This window comes from Euleptes europaea, chromosome 21 (genome assembly GCF_029931775.1).
Source record: "Euleptes europaea isolate rEulEur1 chromosome 21, rEulEur1.hap1, whole genome shotgun sequence".
Lineage (NCBI taxonomy): Eukaryota > Metazoa > Chordata > Lepidosauria > Squamata > Sphaerodactylidae > Euleptes > Euleptes europaea.
In genome coordinates, this window is record NC_079332.1 from 9,467,643 (window position 1) to 9,484,415 (window position 16,773).

At 49.3% G+C, this 16,773-nt stretch overlaps 2 protein-coding genes across 2 annotated transcripts; one reads left to right on the forward strand and one right to left on the reverse strand.

Moving 5' to 3' along the window:
* Nucleotides 1–3,556: 3,556 nt before the first annotated feature.
* On the reverse strand, nt 3,557–6,073 carry TMEM186 (transmembrane protein 186). Its single transcript, XM_056866599.1, has 2 exons — nt 5,714–6,073; nt 3,557–4,252 (listed from the first exon to the last, which is right to left on the reverse strand). Exons 1-2 carry the CDS (start codon nt 6,071–6,073, stop codon nt 3,557–3,559), a joined length of 1,056 nt encoding a protein of 351 aa, XP_056722577.1.
* PMM2 (phosphomannomutase 2) lies at nt 6,072–16,560 on the forward strand. Its single transcript, XM_056866444.1, has 8 exons — nt 6,072–6,155; nt 8,198–8,309; nt 9,346–9,422; nt 12,414–12,505; nt 13,792–13,891; nt 14,716–14,791; nt 15,370–15,485; nt 16,442–16,560. Exons 1-8 carry the CDS (start codon nt 6,072–6,074, stop codon nt 16,544–16,546), a joined length of 762 nt encoding a protein of 253 aa, XP_056722422.1. The 3' UTR covers nt 16,547–16,560.
* The last annotated feature ends 213 nt before the right edge of the window (nt 16,561–16,773 follow it).

Sequence of the window (16,773 nt, forward strand, 5' to 3'; positions counted from 1 at the left end):
CCTGGTCCTGCGTCATGTCCATCGACAGTGGCCAGCTTCATTTCGCCACAGGGTTTTGTCAGTCGAGGCGGAAGGGTCGAGCAACGCGGCGTGAAGGTAACCCCCCTTGGGAGGACAATTCTGAAAGAAAGAGTTCGGGATCTCCGGCACGTTCTCTGGAGCCTTTAGTCCGACCCAGCTCAGAGCCGCTGTCCTTTCAACTGAGAGGTGGGAGAGGAACGAATGTGGGATCTGTGGCACGCTCAGCCCCTTCTCTGCCATTCAGCTGCGACCCTAAATGTGCTGCTCTTCTGTTTTCCCACACCGCCAACCATAAAACGGCCCCTTCCGGGCGATTGCGCACAACTTCTTTTCTCAACGAACAGCCCTGGCTGGGGCCTGGCGTCAGAGCAGAGTGGCCGGACCCTGACTCCTTAGCTGGAGCCAGAGAGCCGGATCTCTGAGCAGCACCTAACCTTTAACCAGGAGCCGCTGAGTGTGAGCGTGGGTTCGAAGGGGTTTTGTTTGTTTGTGAGTTTTTGTAGAGTTTCTCGGCTAAGCAGAAAGGGTTGTCTTTCGTAGGGAGGAGAAAGAGAGAGACGTGGGTTTAAGGAAACGTTCAGTCCTGCCCCGCTCCACCCTCCGACATCCTGATTTCCTACAGTTGCTTCTTGAGTGCTTTAGGTGGGTTGAGCCACAAGTACAGAGGTGGCTGGACCGGACTGGACCAAACAGAGGAGTTTCTTCTATACGGTGCCTTTTATGCCCCTACCCCAATGCTTCCTCCCCCCACCCCACCACTAGCATTGATCGCTGTCTCTTTCCCTTCATGTCAGCATTGGCTGGTGGGGGGGAGGAGGGAAGAGTTTTAGAGCTGTTAAGTAAGAGAAGAAGCACCCTTCCTTTCCCCCCAGATTGCTGGTGCTTTGTGTCTCCCTGGCGTTCCCGAAGACTACATCAAAAGGGGGAAAGAGAGAGGCTTTCGAGCCGCAAGCGGCCGGGCTTCATTCTCGGGGCTGCCGGTTGCCAACATTTCCCGTGCTTGATTAGTTCAGCTTTTCCCCCTTGGACTCTGCTGCCGCAACATCTTCCAGTAGCTAGACGGTGGGGAACCCCGGGGGGCCTGGTGCTGAGCGAAGGGTCATCAGTTCCAGACCACCCTCCTCTTCCCCTACAATAGCTCTTTGCATGCATGCATTGAAGCGGGACCAACCGCCGTGTAGCTGCTTGAGCATAAGCAGAGTGCCACACAGCCATTCTCCGTCAGGTTCCTCAGCTCCGCCGGCCAACTGTTCCTCCCTCTCATTTCGGTCGATGTGCTCTTAAATGTCCTCTGGAGTGTCCAAGTCTTTGTCGTGCGTGTGGGGAGGGGGCGGAAAGCGGACATGCGCAAAAGTTCCAGTCCCCCTTGGCATGTTGGGAATAGTTGGGAGTCGATCTCGCTTCTGCCTCCATCTTCTTGGCGCTTGTCGGTGGCTGCTTGATGTTCCGGCCTGACGAGCCGCTGATTTCTTTGCCCGGTCGCCCAGCGTTTCCAGGAGACCAATGGGCAGTCCTGGTTGCGTCTCCGCCCCGTTTTCCCCAAGCTGCAGGCATGGGGAAAGAGGTTCACCTCGACTGCCAGCTGGGGGGACCTGGTTCCCTCAACAGACCGGTGCAATGGAGGCAAAGCCTTTTCCCATCACCAAACCCAAGGTCTGGTAACCAAATCTTTGCCACATTCTGTTTTGGGATGTTTGGGAGGGAGGGTATAAATACTTCTCAGCGTGTCTTTTTTTGTTTGTTTGTTTGTTAACAATAATTTTTATGGAACTCTTAACTGTGAACTGGCGCGCTCACCCTAAAGGGGGGTCTCTGCATGGTGGAGACCTCGCCTCTGCAGCGTCTCATTCTCTCTTAAAAGTAATAATCTTGTTTACAACCTGTGGACCGTGCCAAATACATGCATAAAGCTGACTCCTAACCGACCTTGATGTGTAGCCAGTAGCCACGTCACTTGGATCCATGAGATAAGTTTCCTTTTTGTTAATCAGTATTCTTAAAATAAAATAAAAAATATTTATAGCTGAACTGCCCTCCCCGAACAGCGTTGTTCTTCTTTAAATGTGGCAAAGGTGTCATAATCCCTGGGCCAGTCACACTCAGCCAACTCAACCTCATGGGGTTGTTGTGAAGTTAAAATGGAGGAGAACTCAGCTGCCTTGGGGGAAAGGAGGGATGTTGAGAACCCATGTGTAGTGGTTAAGAGGGGCAGACTCTGATCTGGAGAACCGGGTTTGATTCCACACTCCTCCACATGAGCTGTGGAGGCTAATCTGGTGAACTGGATTTGTCTCCCCACTCCTACACACAAAGCCAGCTGGGTGACCTTGGGCAAGTCACAGCTGTTAGAGCTCCCTCAGCCCCACCTACCTCACAGGGTGTCTGTTGTGGGGAGGGGAAGGGAAGGTGATTGTAAGCTGGTTTGAGACTCCCTTAACCGGTAGAGAAAGTCGGCATATAAAAACCAATTCTTCTTCTTCTTTTTCTTTTACACATGAAGCCAGCTGGGTGACCTTGGGCCAGTCACAGTTCTCTCCAAACTCTCTCAGCCCCACCCACCTCACAAGGTGCCTGTTGTGGGGAAGGTGATTGTAAGCCGCTTTGAGACTCCTTAAAGGTGGAGCAAAAGCGGGGTATAAAAGCCAACTCTTCTGCTTCTTACAAATGAAGCAAAGAGATAGATTTGTGTTTTATTTAAAATGCTGGAAATATCCACAGAAATCCTTTCTGCAGTTTCTTTCCCACCATGTATGTGCACCTTGGCACCCCATAGCTGTGCACAGTCGCACGGAATGCATTTAAAGCTGCAGTCTGTTTACGATGGACTTTTTGCAAGCTCTGTGTTTGGCCATGATCCCAATTTTGGCCAGCATGCCACTTTTCTCTCTCCCCACCCAATCCGCACTCCAGGTCATGCTTCTGGTATCGGCTGGCTTCCCAACCTGACCCAAACAGGAACAGACAACCACTTTCAACGAGGTTAAACATTTTAATTTTTCATGTGAGAGCCCACTCGTTCTCTGTTGTGATAAGTCACAGTGAATTCTAGATCTATGGTCTAGAAGGCCCCCACCCCACAGAAACAATAATCATCCCCTTGAAGGTCATCAAAACACTCTGAAGCCAGGTGTATGCAAATCACACCAGCTTGACGTTCTGGCCTGATGAGCCATCGATTTCTTTGCATGATCGCCCATCATTTCCAGGGGACCAACTCCTGGAAATAGTGATGTATTATGACTTTCTGGGACCTAATACATCTCCTGGGGTTGATATGTGCCAGGAATTCCAGGAACAATGAACTGTCGAGCACCTGGAAGCCTGTAACGCATGCTTGAAAGTGAATAGTTTGTAAGACTGCACGCTTGTCCATTACTCTCCGTGCCCCTGGGCTATCTCTGCTGTCCCTCCCCCTAGTCTGTGGAGTGGGGGGGTCAACAGACGGCCCCCAGAATGGCAGGCTGTTGACTGATCGACCCCCACACCCAAATTAAAGTGCATATCCCCAGATGCCTTCCAGACATGGGGCCAGTTCCTAAATTTTGCCAAACACCTTCGTGAACCCTTCTTTGTCCACAACTTGCCCAAAGCGGAGAGTGAAGTACAAAAACCGGTCCTCGCCGTACTGCTTGAACCGGAGCAGAAGTTCGTTCTGGTCGTCGCCGACGTCGGTCAAGGTCATCACGGTCTCGACCGGGCAGTAGATGTCGTTCCTCCTCCCCCAAAATGTCAGATGCGCCACTCGAAGCATTGTGCCGTCTTCGTTCAGGTACATCATGCCGATGATGCGCCGGAAGTAGTAGCTCATGGCGTACAGCATGACGCCGGCAAAGCAAGCGATCCCCGTGCTGTAAAGGCACTGGGCTTGGCTCATTTGGTTTTGCCAGCAGAGGAACCAGGCCGGTGGGAGAATGAGCCCCGTGAAGGCCGTCTGCAGCAGTTTCATCCTCGACAGGGCTCGGCAGTACTTGATCCCAGGGAACCGGTAAATCAGTTTGAAGTCTCTGGCGCGCTCAGGGACGTTTTGCTCCCGGGCCTGTTGAGAAGGAGCCAAAACGCCCAGCCACCTGGGCAGGACGACTCGGACTGCGGGACTTGGCCAGCCACACAGCTGCAGCGCCGGACGCCTTCTAAAGGCCTGTTCCCACCGTCCTGGCGAAGCCGCACTTTGGAGATGCCTCGCCCGGGATGAGATGAGGCACGGACCACGGCAAGCAGCCAGCATTCCAGCCTGAAAGAAAGCATGCATTTCTGTAAGACATGTAATCTCTTGGGAGCTGAGATATGGGGTGAAGCAGAGATGCGCATGGGGAGGCTTCCCTCAGAATGCGTGGGGTGGGCTTCACATTCAGGGGTTCATTCTCTATAGCAGCAGGGTAACAGTTAAGAATACTGGACTAGGAGCAGGGTGACCCAGGAACAACCCCCCCCCAAAAAAAAGTTCACTGGGTGATCGTGGGCTGCTTAAACTCTTAGCCTACCTCACAAGGTTGCTGTGAAGATGAAATGGAGGTAGGGCCAAATATGTATGCTGCCTGGAGCTCCTTGCAGAGGGAACAAGTTTAATTTTTTAAAGCATGGGTAGATAAACATAAGACTGCAAATGTGTGTACGTAGGCATCACCATTTTCTTTTGTATGATAATCTGCCTTCCTTGGAGAAAGGGTGGGATTTTTTTAAAAAGCATGCACGCACGGTATCAAAAAGATCTCTGTGTAGATCTATTTGTGTAGATCTATTTGTGCATGCAGGTGGATATTTATTGTGAGTGTGTGCAAATCTACCTGTTCAGCTCTACCTGGGGGCATATCTGCTACATCCACCTACATACACAAAGAGAAATCTGCATATACTCCCTCCCTGCATGTCCATGTATAAATAGAGCCGCGAAACAGATAGGCACACAGTGCGTGTATCAATGTATTATGTATGCGTAGGTTACACACAAGGCTGGAGACGGAGTTCCAACAGCAACCACTTTATAAAGTTAACAGGGAAGAGAGAACTAACTTAACTGCAAAACACCCCAACTTATATACAGTTTCCAACCCACCCACCCCACCGGAGCCACCTTCACCACCCCCAGTCCGTGGTTGGACGGCTAAAGTCCACTGTCCAATAGGGGGGGGGAAAACAGAGGACGGAGCCTGGAGCAGAGCCTGAAGCTCAACACAGTTCAGCACAGCTGAGTTCAACAGTTCAAGAATCATAGGGTTGGAAGGGACCACCAGGGGTCATCTAGTCCAACCCCCTGCACAATGCATGAAATTCACAACTACCTCCCCCCCACCACACCCACCCACACAGTGACCCCCTACTCCATGCCCAGGAGATGGCCAAGATGCCCCCCCTCATGTTCAGCCTAGTCCTCGCACCAACTAAATACTTGACAAATGCTTAAGTACCTATAGCTTTGTATTGAAATGTGAGCACGTGTGTGTGTGTGTGTGTGTGTACAATAATTCCCAGTGGGTCGCCGTGTTAGTCTGTCTGCAGCAGTAGAAAAGGGCAAGAGTCCAGTAGCACCTTAAAGACTAGCAAAAATATTTTCTGGTAGGGTATGAGCTTTCTGTGTGTATATTTGCACATATATTTGCACATGCGCATATGCACATTTGCACATATGCGCATATGCACCCATAGAGCTAAACTTACCATTTATACACGCATCTAAACGCAGGTTTATATTTACCGACACCAGAATGCGGAAAAGCAAAATTGCAATCAGCCGCCTGCTAATTGCAATTTTAAAACTGCGCCCCGTGCAGTTTGTTCGGGCTCTTCCGGCGTCCTCCGCCGCTATCAGAACGGCTAGCCGCAGTTTCCCCCCCCCCATTCCCGCGGCATGCCGGGAGTTGTAGTTTCCTGCGCCGTCCCCCTCTCCGCTTAGGTCCGCCTCTGGCCGCAAGGCATGCCGGGGGACCCAGCTTGGGGAGAGCGCGCGCGGAGCGCCGGAAGCGCCCGGACTTCCTCCTCCCACGGCGCGGGGCATGCCGGGAGTGGCGGCCGGGGAGGAAGCGGAAGCCGGCGCCCACTCACTTTTGCCTGGCATGGCGGGCGGCGAGGGGAGCCCGGACGGGGGCCGCGCCCTCTGCCTCTTCGACGTGGACGGCACCCTGACCGCGCCTCGCCAGGTGTGGGGGGGCCTGAGCATGTGCAGAGCGCGCCTGGGCTGCTGCAGGTGGTGGGGGGGGGGAGGACATGATTGACACCTGTAACCTGTTGCCTCGTCTCCTGCTTTTGCAACCCTTGCCTCGAGCGCTTTTTTGCTTGCATTCCCCCCTCTTCCTAGTTTCTGCAGTCTTATTGCATTGCTTATTGGATGTCTTGCACACATGAACACACGAAGCTGCCTTATACTGAATCAGACCCTCGGTCCATCCAAGTCAGTATTGTCTACTCAGGCCGGCAGCAGCTCTCCAGGGTCCCAGGCTGGGGTCTTTCACATCACCTCCTTGCCTAGTCCCTTTAACTGGAGATGCCGGGGACTGAGCCTGGGACCTTCTGCATGCCAAGCAGAGGCTCTACCACTGAGCCACGGCCCTGCCTCCCCAGGCTATGGCCCCCAAAATCTCCAGGTATTTCCCAACCCAGGCCTGGCAACCCTGCTTATCAAGTTTCTAGCCGTCCTTTCCTTCCCAGCACCTCTTGTGTGGCTCTTCCTCCCTCCATTTTATTGTCGCAAAAACCACGTCAGGTTGTTTCGGTTGAGGTCAGATGCAGGTAACTCAACCGAGGCCGGTCAGCAAACTTCATGGGGGGGAGGGGTTTAAACCCCTGTCTTCCCAGCAATAGGGCTGACGCTTTAACCATTAGTCACAAGCACAAAATGCTACCCCGTTAACAGAAGGGGAACCTACACGTCCCTTGTTTTGCCTGCCTTTCTATCAAGTATGATTTTTTTAATTCCACCTTTCCTTCAAGGATTTAAGGGCTGTATACCTGCTGCTTCCCTCTTCTTCTTTTTTTTACCCTCACAACAGTCCTATCAGGTAGCTGAAGCTTAAATGGAATGGCTGGCTAGAGGTCACTCATATTTGATGATAAGCAATTCAGTGGCATTTTTACTGGTTTTATGCATAGGTGAGATTTGAACCGAGACCTGGCTTGTGTCTGGCCTCTGCTACAGACTCACTGGGTAACCCTGGGCGATTGCAAAGGGGTAGCTGTGCTAGCCTGTTTTAGCTAAATAAAACCGAAGTCCAGCTGCGTCTTGAAGACTTAACGTGTATTTCAATATGAGCTTGGGCCTGAGTTCCAATCTATAATTTAGGCCTAACAATACCAGCCTAGTTCGTGGGGTTGATGTAAGGATGACAGACAGATAATGTCTACAAAGCACATGAAACACAAAGGGACCTGGACAATTTATTCATTGTTTTACTATTTAGAGCCCTCCCCCTTTCTCATTGAACCTCAAGGCAGGTTTGAAAACATTTTTTAAAAAACCGCACAGCAGTCAGACAGTATGAAACATCCAATAATCAGTGTGGTAAAGACTAGGATTACAGAATTAGAAAGCTGTCCAAACAAGCAAAAAACCTGGGCATGGCATGACATACCATAATGCCAAAAGCAAGTTCCAAAGGTCGAAGGCAATGCAGTAAAAACAAGGTGACATACAGTAAGCGTCACAATAGACCGTTTCCTTATGAAAGCAGTTTCCCGAACTTGCTCTTCTTTTTGAGTTGACGTAGAATTCATGTTCTTAAAACCATAAAATAATTGTGCCAAAACATTCTGCAAAAACTCACCACCAACAACCCAACACCTGCTGCTCTCTTGCTGCCTTTGGGAACAGGGAAGAGAAGAAAAGGCTCTCTGCACATGCTTAGTGCCCCTCTTTTTTAATTCTCTCAACTTGGTGGGTGGGATGTGTCTAAAGGAGCAGGGTGCCTTCCCTTGGGCTTCTCTGGAAATTAAATCCATGGGGACTCTTTGTTTGGACGGCAAACATTTAGGAAAGTCTTTGGATTTCAAAGATCACCCTCTGGGAGGAGAGGAGAAGAGGCTTAACCTTCCTAGCAGGGCTGTTGTGCCAGGAAGATGAGATGGAAGCCACTTAACACTGCCTTGCTCCTTGGAAACAGGGCGAGATAGAAGTACATTTATGGTGATGAAGTCTGCTCGTTGACACCCGGTGATTAATTTTGTGTCTCCTCCTCTGTGACTCTAGAAAATCACTCCAGAAATGGCAGATTTTCTACAGGCTTTGCGGAAGAAGGTGAAAATGGGCGTCGTGGGCGGCTCAGACTTTGAAAAAATCCAGGAGCAGCTTGGCGAAGATGGTAAGGTCCGCGTGTGGCCCCTTCATACCCGATAAGCTAGTTCTAAGAAGGGTTTGTCATATTCTTCCATTACGGGTGCTGTTGTAGAAATCTGGGCTTGTTGACTTTGCTCACGCTGAATTAAGTTCCTCAAACATCATTTATACTCCAAAGCTGAGCATGCCAGGAGTTAGCCACCTGGCGAGAACGGCCATTTCCTTCTGCACGTCAAGTGCTTTTAGCCACCATCTTCGTTGTGGGTGGAACAATCTTGGGCTTGGAAGCCTTGGATTAGCTTTGTGGTGGGCAGCTGCAGCCGTTCAGTGGAACCTCCATGGTCAGAGGCAGTGGGCCTCCAAATTGAACATGCTGGCAGTAATGCAGGGGCTTGCATACTTTGCCTGTGGGCTTCCCTGATCTTCCAGCAGGATGCCATAGCTGGTAGACCTTGGACCGATCCAGCAAAGCTTTCCTTATGTCCTAAACGGGCTCTCATTGCATGACTTCCAAAAGCCGGCAGCCACCTCTGTTATAGCGAGAGACGTTGGTTTAAAAAAGATATAAGAACGTGTGTTGTATTCATGGCCTAAGAATCTGTAGCGGGGCCTTCCATTCAACCTGACTGTTGAACCCTTCAGAGGTCTGTAAACCATGTTCTCTGCTCTGTCTGCACATGGATCCACTTTGTTATAACACTGTTTTAAAACCTGGCAACATTTTGGAGATCTTGCATTGCTTTTACCGGGGGGCAGGGCGGGCTGTGGCTGAGTGGTAGAGCATCTGCTTGGCATGCAGAAGGTGGGGAGGGGCTGTAGCTCAGTGGTAGAGCATCGGCTTGGCATGCAGAAGGTCCCAGGTTCAATCCCAGGCATCTCCAGTTAAAGGGACTAGGCAGGTACGTGACGCGAAAGACCTCTGCCTGAGACCCTGGCAAGCCGCTGCCTGTCTGAGTAGACAATACTGAATTTGATGGACCGACTCGGGAGTGTTTGGATACCTGAAGGTTCTGTAATTAAGAAAACGGCATCATTATTCATTGTCCAATTTTTTTTCACAGTGGTTGAAAAATTTGACTACGTCTTCCCTGAAAACGGTTTGGTGGCCTACAAAGCAGGGAAACTGTTGAAGAAGCAGGTGAGTCCGTGAGAAACCACACCCTCGTGAAGCCAGTTATTGGAGAGGGCTTGCTTCAGAGGTGACCTGGTAGTTTATTGTGCATCTCATATTCCCCCTAAACCCAAACCAACCAGGGGTCTGGCAAGTATTTAAACCAGGGGAGAAATTATAGCATAACTGAACACATATATTCCGGCCTTCTCGGCAGATTTGCCCCTCGCGGGGGGTCTTACATCTTTCCTGACCCCGGGTTCTCTCTGGTCGAGAGTTGTCCCGTTGAAATGGATAAGTGAGCAGTCACTCTTGGGAAGCGCTAAAGTGAGTGTTAGTTTTCAGCGGCCTGGCATTTTTCTTAAATGCCATAAAGGAAGGGCATGCTTTAAAATTTGACAGGTGTGATTCCAGTAAGAATAATTGAACTTATTTGAACATAACGCTTAAATCAAACTTTTATCCCTTCATTTAAGCTCAAATATTTTTGGCTCTTGGGGCATAAAATTAACACGGGGAACATTTTAGAAATCGTTTAATAAATGGACGACAAAATAAACATGCTGAAATCAGAAAGCACTGAGTTTAGGGCACTGGTCGGTTTTGCGAGACCTGTTTTATCCGGAAAACCGAAATCACTGTTGGTACATGTGGAGGATTCTGTGTGGATCAATCCTCACATTCAGCAGGGTTTCCCAGTGTGGTAAATGGTACATCTTGCTGTGTGGCAGCACATTCAAATGGAGCATTCATTGCAGGAAAATGTCAAAATTCTCTATGTGGGGGACTCTATCACATCAAAAACGTAAGTAACGGCGGGAGACTAACCTCAGGGCCTTTGGTGAGAGCTGGTGTGGTGTAGTGGTTAGTATTGGCTTTAACTTCGACTCCTTTATTATGCTTAAGGCAGAAGCTTTTCAAAGAATAAAATGCAGACTCTTCTTTTGTATATATATAAATTTTTATTGCTTTTTTATAATGAGACATACAAAGAATACAGAAAAAAGAAAAAGAAAAATATATATATAAAAATGCAGACTCTTCGATATAGGACTCCAAGACTTAAATAACACTGCTAATAAAACATGCTCCCCATCAAATTTAGGGGTATCTTTTTACTTTTATCAGCCCTCCCCATATTTATCCCACCTGTATGATCCTTCTCAGCGTAGAACCACGTCTGTGGCCAGATTTAATGTTTTGCCATCTGTGCTACTCGAAGGCAGATTTCGGGAAATTCCTGTCGGAAAGGCTTTGCCCTTGCGGCAACAATTGTATTGAAACGGTTGCTCGTGTCTCATTTTATTGTAGTTTCTATGCAGACTCTCGTAACGAACTTTTAAGCCCCCTGTCGGGTTAATAGACAGAACGTCTCAGATTCTTTTAACGTTTCCTATTTATTGAACAATCGTTCGCCCCAAATGTTGGCGACGGTGGCACGGTTTTTAAAGTTTGTTTTAAAAAGCCTGTCAAACAGTTGATTAGATTAGATTAGATTAGATTAGATTAGATTGGATTAGATTAGATCAACAAACAGTGCTATTTGATGTGACTGTCTTTTAACTATTCTATAAAGGGCACTTTTTAATACCTCCATTCCTTTTGTGCCCTTCTGTATTGTGTTTTTATGCCAATACAGGAATGATGATGATATGTAGTGGTTAGTGTTGTGCTTGTAAGTCAGAACTCACTGCATCAGATGTACAGGAGTGCGCGTCCATTAGGCATTCTGTTGGCTGCTGCGAAGGGTATAAAGACGTCCTGCTGAACAGACAAACACAGACGTGACAATGTGAGGCCTGACTCCAAAAAGCTGGAATAAATGTAGTTAGCCTTCAAGGTGCCGCTGGGCTCCTGTTGTGTTTTGCCGCTAACAGACTAACAACTTACCCATCTTTCAAGAGTGTTGAAAAAGGCCTGGGTTCAAGTCCCCACCCAGCAAGGAAGATGTCAGGGTAACTGTGGACCAGTCACGCTCGGGCAGTGTCACCCACCTCGCAGGGTTGTCGTTGAAAACAAAAAGGAGGTGGAGAGAGCAAAGTCCACCGCCCTGTGCCAGCGTGGTGTAGTGGTTAAGAGCGGTGGTTTGGAGCGGTGGAGTGTGATCTGGAGAACGGGGTTTGATTCCCCCACTCCTCCACATGAAGCCAGCTGGGTGACCTTGGGCAAGTCACACTCTCTCAGCCCCACCTACCTGTTGTTGTGGGGGAGTGGATGGGAAGGTGATTTTAAGCCCGTTTGAGTCTCCCTTAAGTGGTAGAGAAAGTCAGCCTATAAAAACCAACTCTTCTTCTTCTTTGAGGAAAGGCAAGGGTTGTTGTTTTTTTAATGCAGGGGGGATAATTCAAAGAGCTGTTTCTTGCCTGGGGGTGAGGGCATTTGAAGGAGTGCCTCTACACATATTGTCTGGCCCATGGGCTAAGATCCTCTTCTCAAGCCCTGCTGACCGTGCCCCCACCCACAGAGGTAAGGCGGATGGTGACCAGAAGCAGGGCCTTTTTGGCAGCAGCACCTTGCCATTGGCATGCCCACCCCCTTGAGGCTCGCCTGGGGCCCGCCTTCCTTTCCTCCGGGCACCAGGCCAAAACATCACTCTTGACCCAACCTTTTAACAAAGGGCTTCAATCTTTTTTTTTTAAGCTGTTTTATCATCTGTTCCAAACCTGACGACTGTTGGGGCAGTCTCATTTTAGTCTGCCGAGTTTGCTTCGTGGTCTGTGACGTCCCAGCTTGGTTTTATTGTTTGTCTGTTGATGCCCTGTGTGTGCTGGCTCGGTTTGATTTATTCCTTGTGGACCTGGATTGTTTTTCTCAATCTGCATTCATGCATTTCTGTTGTCTGACCTGGTGTTGGTTCATTGTAGCCGGCCTGGAAAGGCATTGTTGTCTCATTAATTAAATATTATAAGAAAACAAAAGCACATTTGTGGTCTAGAGACCTTCAGCTTCCTGTCCCTGTTTTCCTTGCGCAACCTCTCTTTACGGCTCATGATTTGACATCCTTTCTTTTCCCTGCAGAGCATTCAGGGCCAGCTGGGGGAAGAACTCCTGCAGGAGCTGATCAATTACTGCTTGAGCTACATTGCGAAAATCAAGCTGCCCAGGAAACGGTGCGTGTGTGGGAGATATGGCTGTGAACTGGGGGCGCCCTGCCCGTAGGCAGGGCTGTGCATTGGGGCTCACTCACGGTGGGAGTGAATTTGGGGCTCCCGGCCCTCAGTCAAACTCAGCCCCCACCCCGGCTTTCTTCCTGATATCCTGATTTTCCACTTGCAGGGGGTTTGTTTTGTGGGGACGGGGCACAGGTTCAAAACCGCGTGCCCGCAGTCTGTAGCAGGTCGGGGCCAAAATTCTCTCTCCCTCCCCCTCTGCTCTTTCTGCCGCGTCATTCTTTGCAACCAGACGAGATGTGTGTCGTGGAGCAGAGCCACAGGTAAATGACCCAAAAGGTCTTCAACTAGGAGAGAAGGGCCAAATTTTGAGCACGGCCTGGGCTTCCAGATGTTTGTGGCTGAGGTCATTAGAAAGAAGAAGGCTTTAAGTTTTAGAAACAAACAGATGTGGTGTAGTAAGAGAGCCAGCGTGGTGTAGTGATTAAGAGCGGTGGTCTGTGATCTGGAGAACCGGGTTTGATTCCCCACTCCCTTCACATGAGCGGCGGAGGCTAATCTGGCAAACTGGATTTGTTTCCCCACTCCTCCACACGAAGCCAGCCGGGTGACCTTAGCCAAGTCACATTTCTCTCCGAACTGTCTCGGTCTCACCTACCTCACGGGGTGTCCGTTGTGGGGAGGGGAAGGTGATTATAAGCTGGTTTGAGTCTCTCTTAGAGAAAGTCAGCGTATAAAAACCAACTCTTCTTCAGTTTTAATATGGTGGTTGTTAAGGATTTATTTTTCATTGTCTTCTGGTGTGAGAAGCTTTGAAAAACATGTCCTAATGGACAAACCTTTACAAAGAAAATGACCCATCGGGACAGCCCCCCTCCTGGCCCATGAATGCAGTGTTTTCCCGCCTTCTGTTATGTGCTCAATTCCCTCCTTTGCTTCTTTGTCTGAGCCTTGAGATTTCTGTCTCAGTTACATGTTTCTCCTGCCCTTCTCCCACCTCAGCTTGAACGTGGTTTCCCCCTCCTCCCTTGTATCCTCACGACAATCCTGTGAGGTAGGTTTGGCCGAGAGCAACTGGCCCCAGGTCACCTAGTGAGCTTCATGGCTGTTGGTGGGATTGGAACTCAGGTGTCCCCTGGCCCTGTCCACCACATCTCACAGGTTTTTGTGTACATTCGGGTCTCTGGTGCTGCTTTTCCAGCTCCCACCCCATTTATAGGCGCCCCCGAAGGGCTTCGTCCACCGGCGCCCATCGAAGGTCGTAACGTCAGGTTGTTCTCTTCCAGGGGCACTTTCATCGAATTCCGAAATGGGATGCTGAACGTGTCCCCCGTGGGCAGAAGCTGCAGCCAAGAGGAACGGATAGAGTTCAATGAACTTGATAAGGTCAGTAAACAGTTAAAAAGAGGTCGTGTTCTGTCTTTTGGGAATATTTTTCGGGTGAAATCCTCCCCACCCCCCTTCCTGGTTGAAGATTTTTCTCGGATCTGGCTTCCCCCGGATTCGATTCCCCACTCCTCCACGTGAGCGGCAGATGCTAATCTGGTGAACTGGATTTGTTTCCCCACTCTTCCACACAAAGCCAGCTGGGCTGACCTTGGGCTAGTCATGCTCTCTCAGCCCCACCTACCAGGTGTCTGTAGTGGGAAAGGAAAGACGATTGTCAGCCGGTTTGATTCTCCCTTAAGTGGCAGAGAAAGGCAGCATATAAAAACCAACTCTTCTTCAACCAACTGTGAATAGATGAGCAGCCGTGTAGAATCAGACCACTGGTCCTTTTCAGCACGGTATTCTGTTTCATACACCTGCCAGAAGGCCCACAAGGAAAGTGTGAATCCCCCAGATGACCCCCCTGTCTCTGTTACTCAGAGGTATACTGCCCTTGAACAAGAAGGATTTCTCCGTCAGGTTTTCAAATCGCCAGCTAAATTAATGGCTGTCACTGCATCCAGTGACAGTGAGTTCCACAGATTAATTACCATTCCATGTGAAGGTTCCTGTGAGATGGAGGTAAAGCCTTCTAACACGGTCCTTGCTGGGTGGGGTACGGAACCTTCTTTTTCAAGAGGCCACAAATGTTCGATCCAGCATTTGCCGTGTTAATAAATGAATCAGTCAAAGGCTCGAAAATCAGCAGGGTAAAATAAGGGCATAATCTATGATAATCCCTGAATTGGGGTGTTCATGTTTTGTTTCTTGTTTCTTAACAGAGGGAGCACATAAGAGAGAAATTTGTCGCTGATCTGCAGAGAGATTTTGCAGGGAAAGGCCTCACGTTCTCGATAGGTAACTTTGAAAAAATATATATGAAATAAGGGGATGGAGGGAGCATTTTCCTGTATCACAAGAACGTGGTTGATTCGAAGAGGGGAGAGCTTGGGGTAATTTCTAACAGGGTCCCCGAAAGCCATCCTTCAGGTGTCCTGATGTAAGTTTTCTGTTGGAGGGAAACCACTTGTGAGTGGCTTTTTGTTGCCATGGACGGGGAGGAAAGGGGTCGGTTCTCCCCACCCATTTCTCTCCTTCAGGGACTGGAGCAAATTTAATTGTGACGTGGTGTTTGGGGGTCGGCTGCGGATTGTTTTACGGGAGACAGATGGAAGCACAGAGAAATGTACCAGTCACATACCACAGGCCCATTTCAGTCTTCCAGGACACAATGACGCAGAATGACAGGTTTCTGTCTTCCAGCAAAGGAAACGCAGAGGCAGAATCTAACATGGCTATGCCGACTTAGTATTCTTCCTCAGTCAGCCTCCCTTAATTCAGAAAAAATTGGGGGCAAAAAACCCAAAAAAACAAACGAGAGATAGATCATCTTCCACCGTGCTCTAACGCCTTTTAAAAAACCTTCGTCCCTCCAGGGGGTCAGATCAGCTTTGACGTGTTCCCAGAGGGCTGGGATAAGCGGTATTGCTTGGGGATTGTGAGCAACGACGGTTTCAAAAAGATCTACTTTTTTGGAGATAAGACCATGCCGGTGAGTATGAGGCAGAACGGGCCAGTTGGGACCTGACGCTATTTTTGTGTAACATATGTGTTAATAATATTTAGACACTGGGGTTCAGTTGGATGGTATCGCTTTACTCTGCTCTGGTTAGACCTCACCTAGAGTACAGTGTTCAGTTTTGGGCACCGCAATTTAAGAAAGATGTAGACAAGCTGGAACGGGTCCAGAGGAGGGCAACAAAGATAGCGAGGGGTCTGGAGACCAAGTCCTGTGAGGAAAGGTTGAAGGAGCTGGATATGTTTAGCCTGAAGAGGAGAAGATTGAGAAGGGATATGATAACCATCTTCAAGTACTTGAAGGGCTGTCATATAGAGGAGGGTGCTGAGTTGTTTTCTGTTGCCCCAGAAGGTCTGACCAGAACCAACGGGTTCAATTTAAATCAAGAGTTTCCGTCTAGATATTAGGAAGAATTTTCTAACAGTTGGAGCGGTTCCTCAGTGGAACAGGCTTCCTCGAGAGGTGGTAAGCTCTCCTTCCCTGGAGGTTTTTAAGCAGAGGCTAGATGGCCATCTGTCAGCAATGCTGATTCTATGAACTTGGGCAGTTCATGAGAGGGAGGGAACCTTGGCCATCTTCTGGGCACTGGGTGTGTGTGTGGGGGAGGTAGTTGTGAATTTCCTGCATTGTGCAGGGGGTTGGACTAGATGACCCTGGTGGTCCCTTCCAACTCTGATTCTATGGACTAATCTGAGCAAAAGGTTTGGGTTCACTGGATCCCCCAGAGCCAATTAGTTGAGCACGACCGCTTTCTGGATGGAAAAATAATCTGCATTTCACCACAGATTTCTCTGTGGCAATACAAAAACGGAAGAGTAGCAAAAACAGCAGGGAGAAGACTGAAGGACGTATAATTTTGTCCATTGTTTTAAATTCTCGTGCTCAGTTCGCCTTTGGGTTCTGTTAAAAAATGTCTTGTCTCCTTTCAGGGGGGGAACGACTTTGAGATTTACACGGATCCCAGAACCATCGGCCACAGCGTCACGTCCCCTGAGCAGACCAGGCAGATCTGCGAGGGACTGTTCTTTAACTAAAGGGAGGGACTCGTTTTGGACCAGGACACCCGCGGCCAGTTTCAGTGCATCCCAAAGCCGGAGCGGAAACGTAACTTGCTCGGAAAGGGTTCCAGAAGCCGGCTCTATTCGGCTCCCATTCAGGCACGCAACTCATTCTGTTCCCACAGGTCCACGTCCCTGTGTCTGCCTCTTAAATGCCAAGAATCTCTCCCTCTTCCTCCCGCTACCAGCACCACGTTCATCTT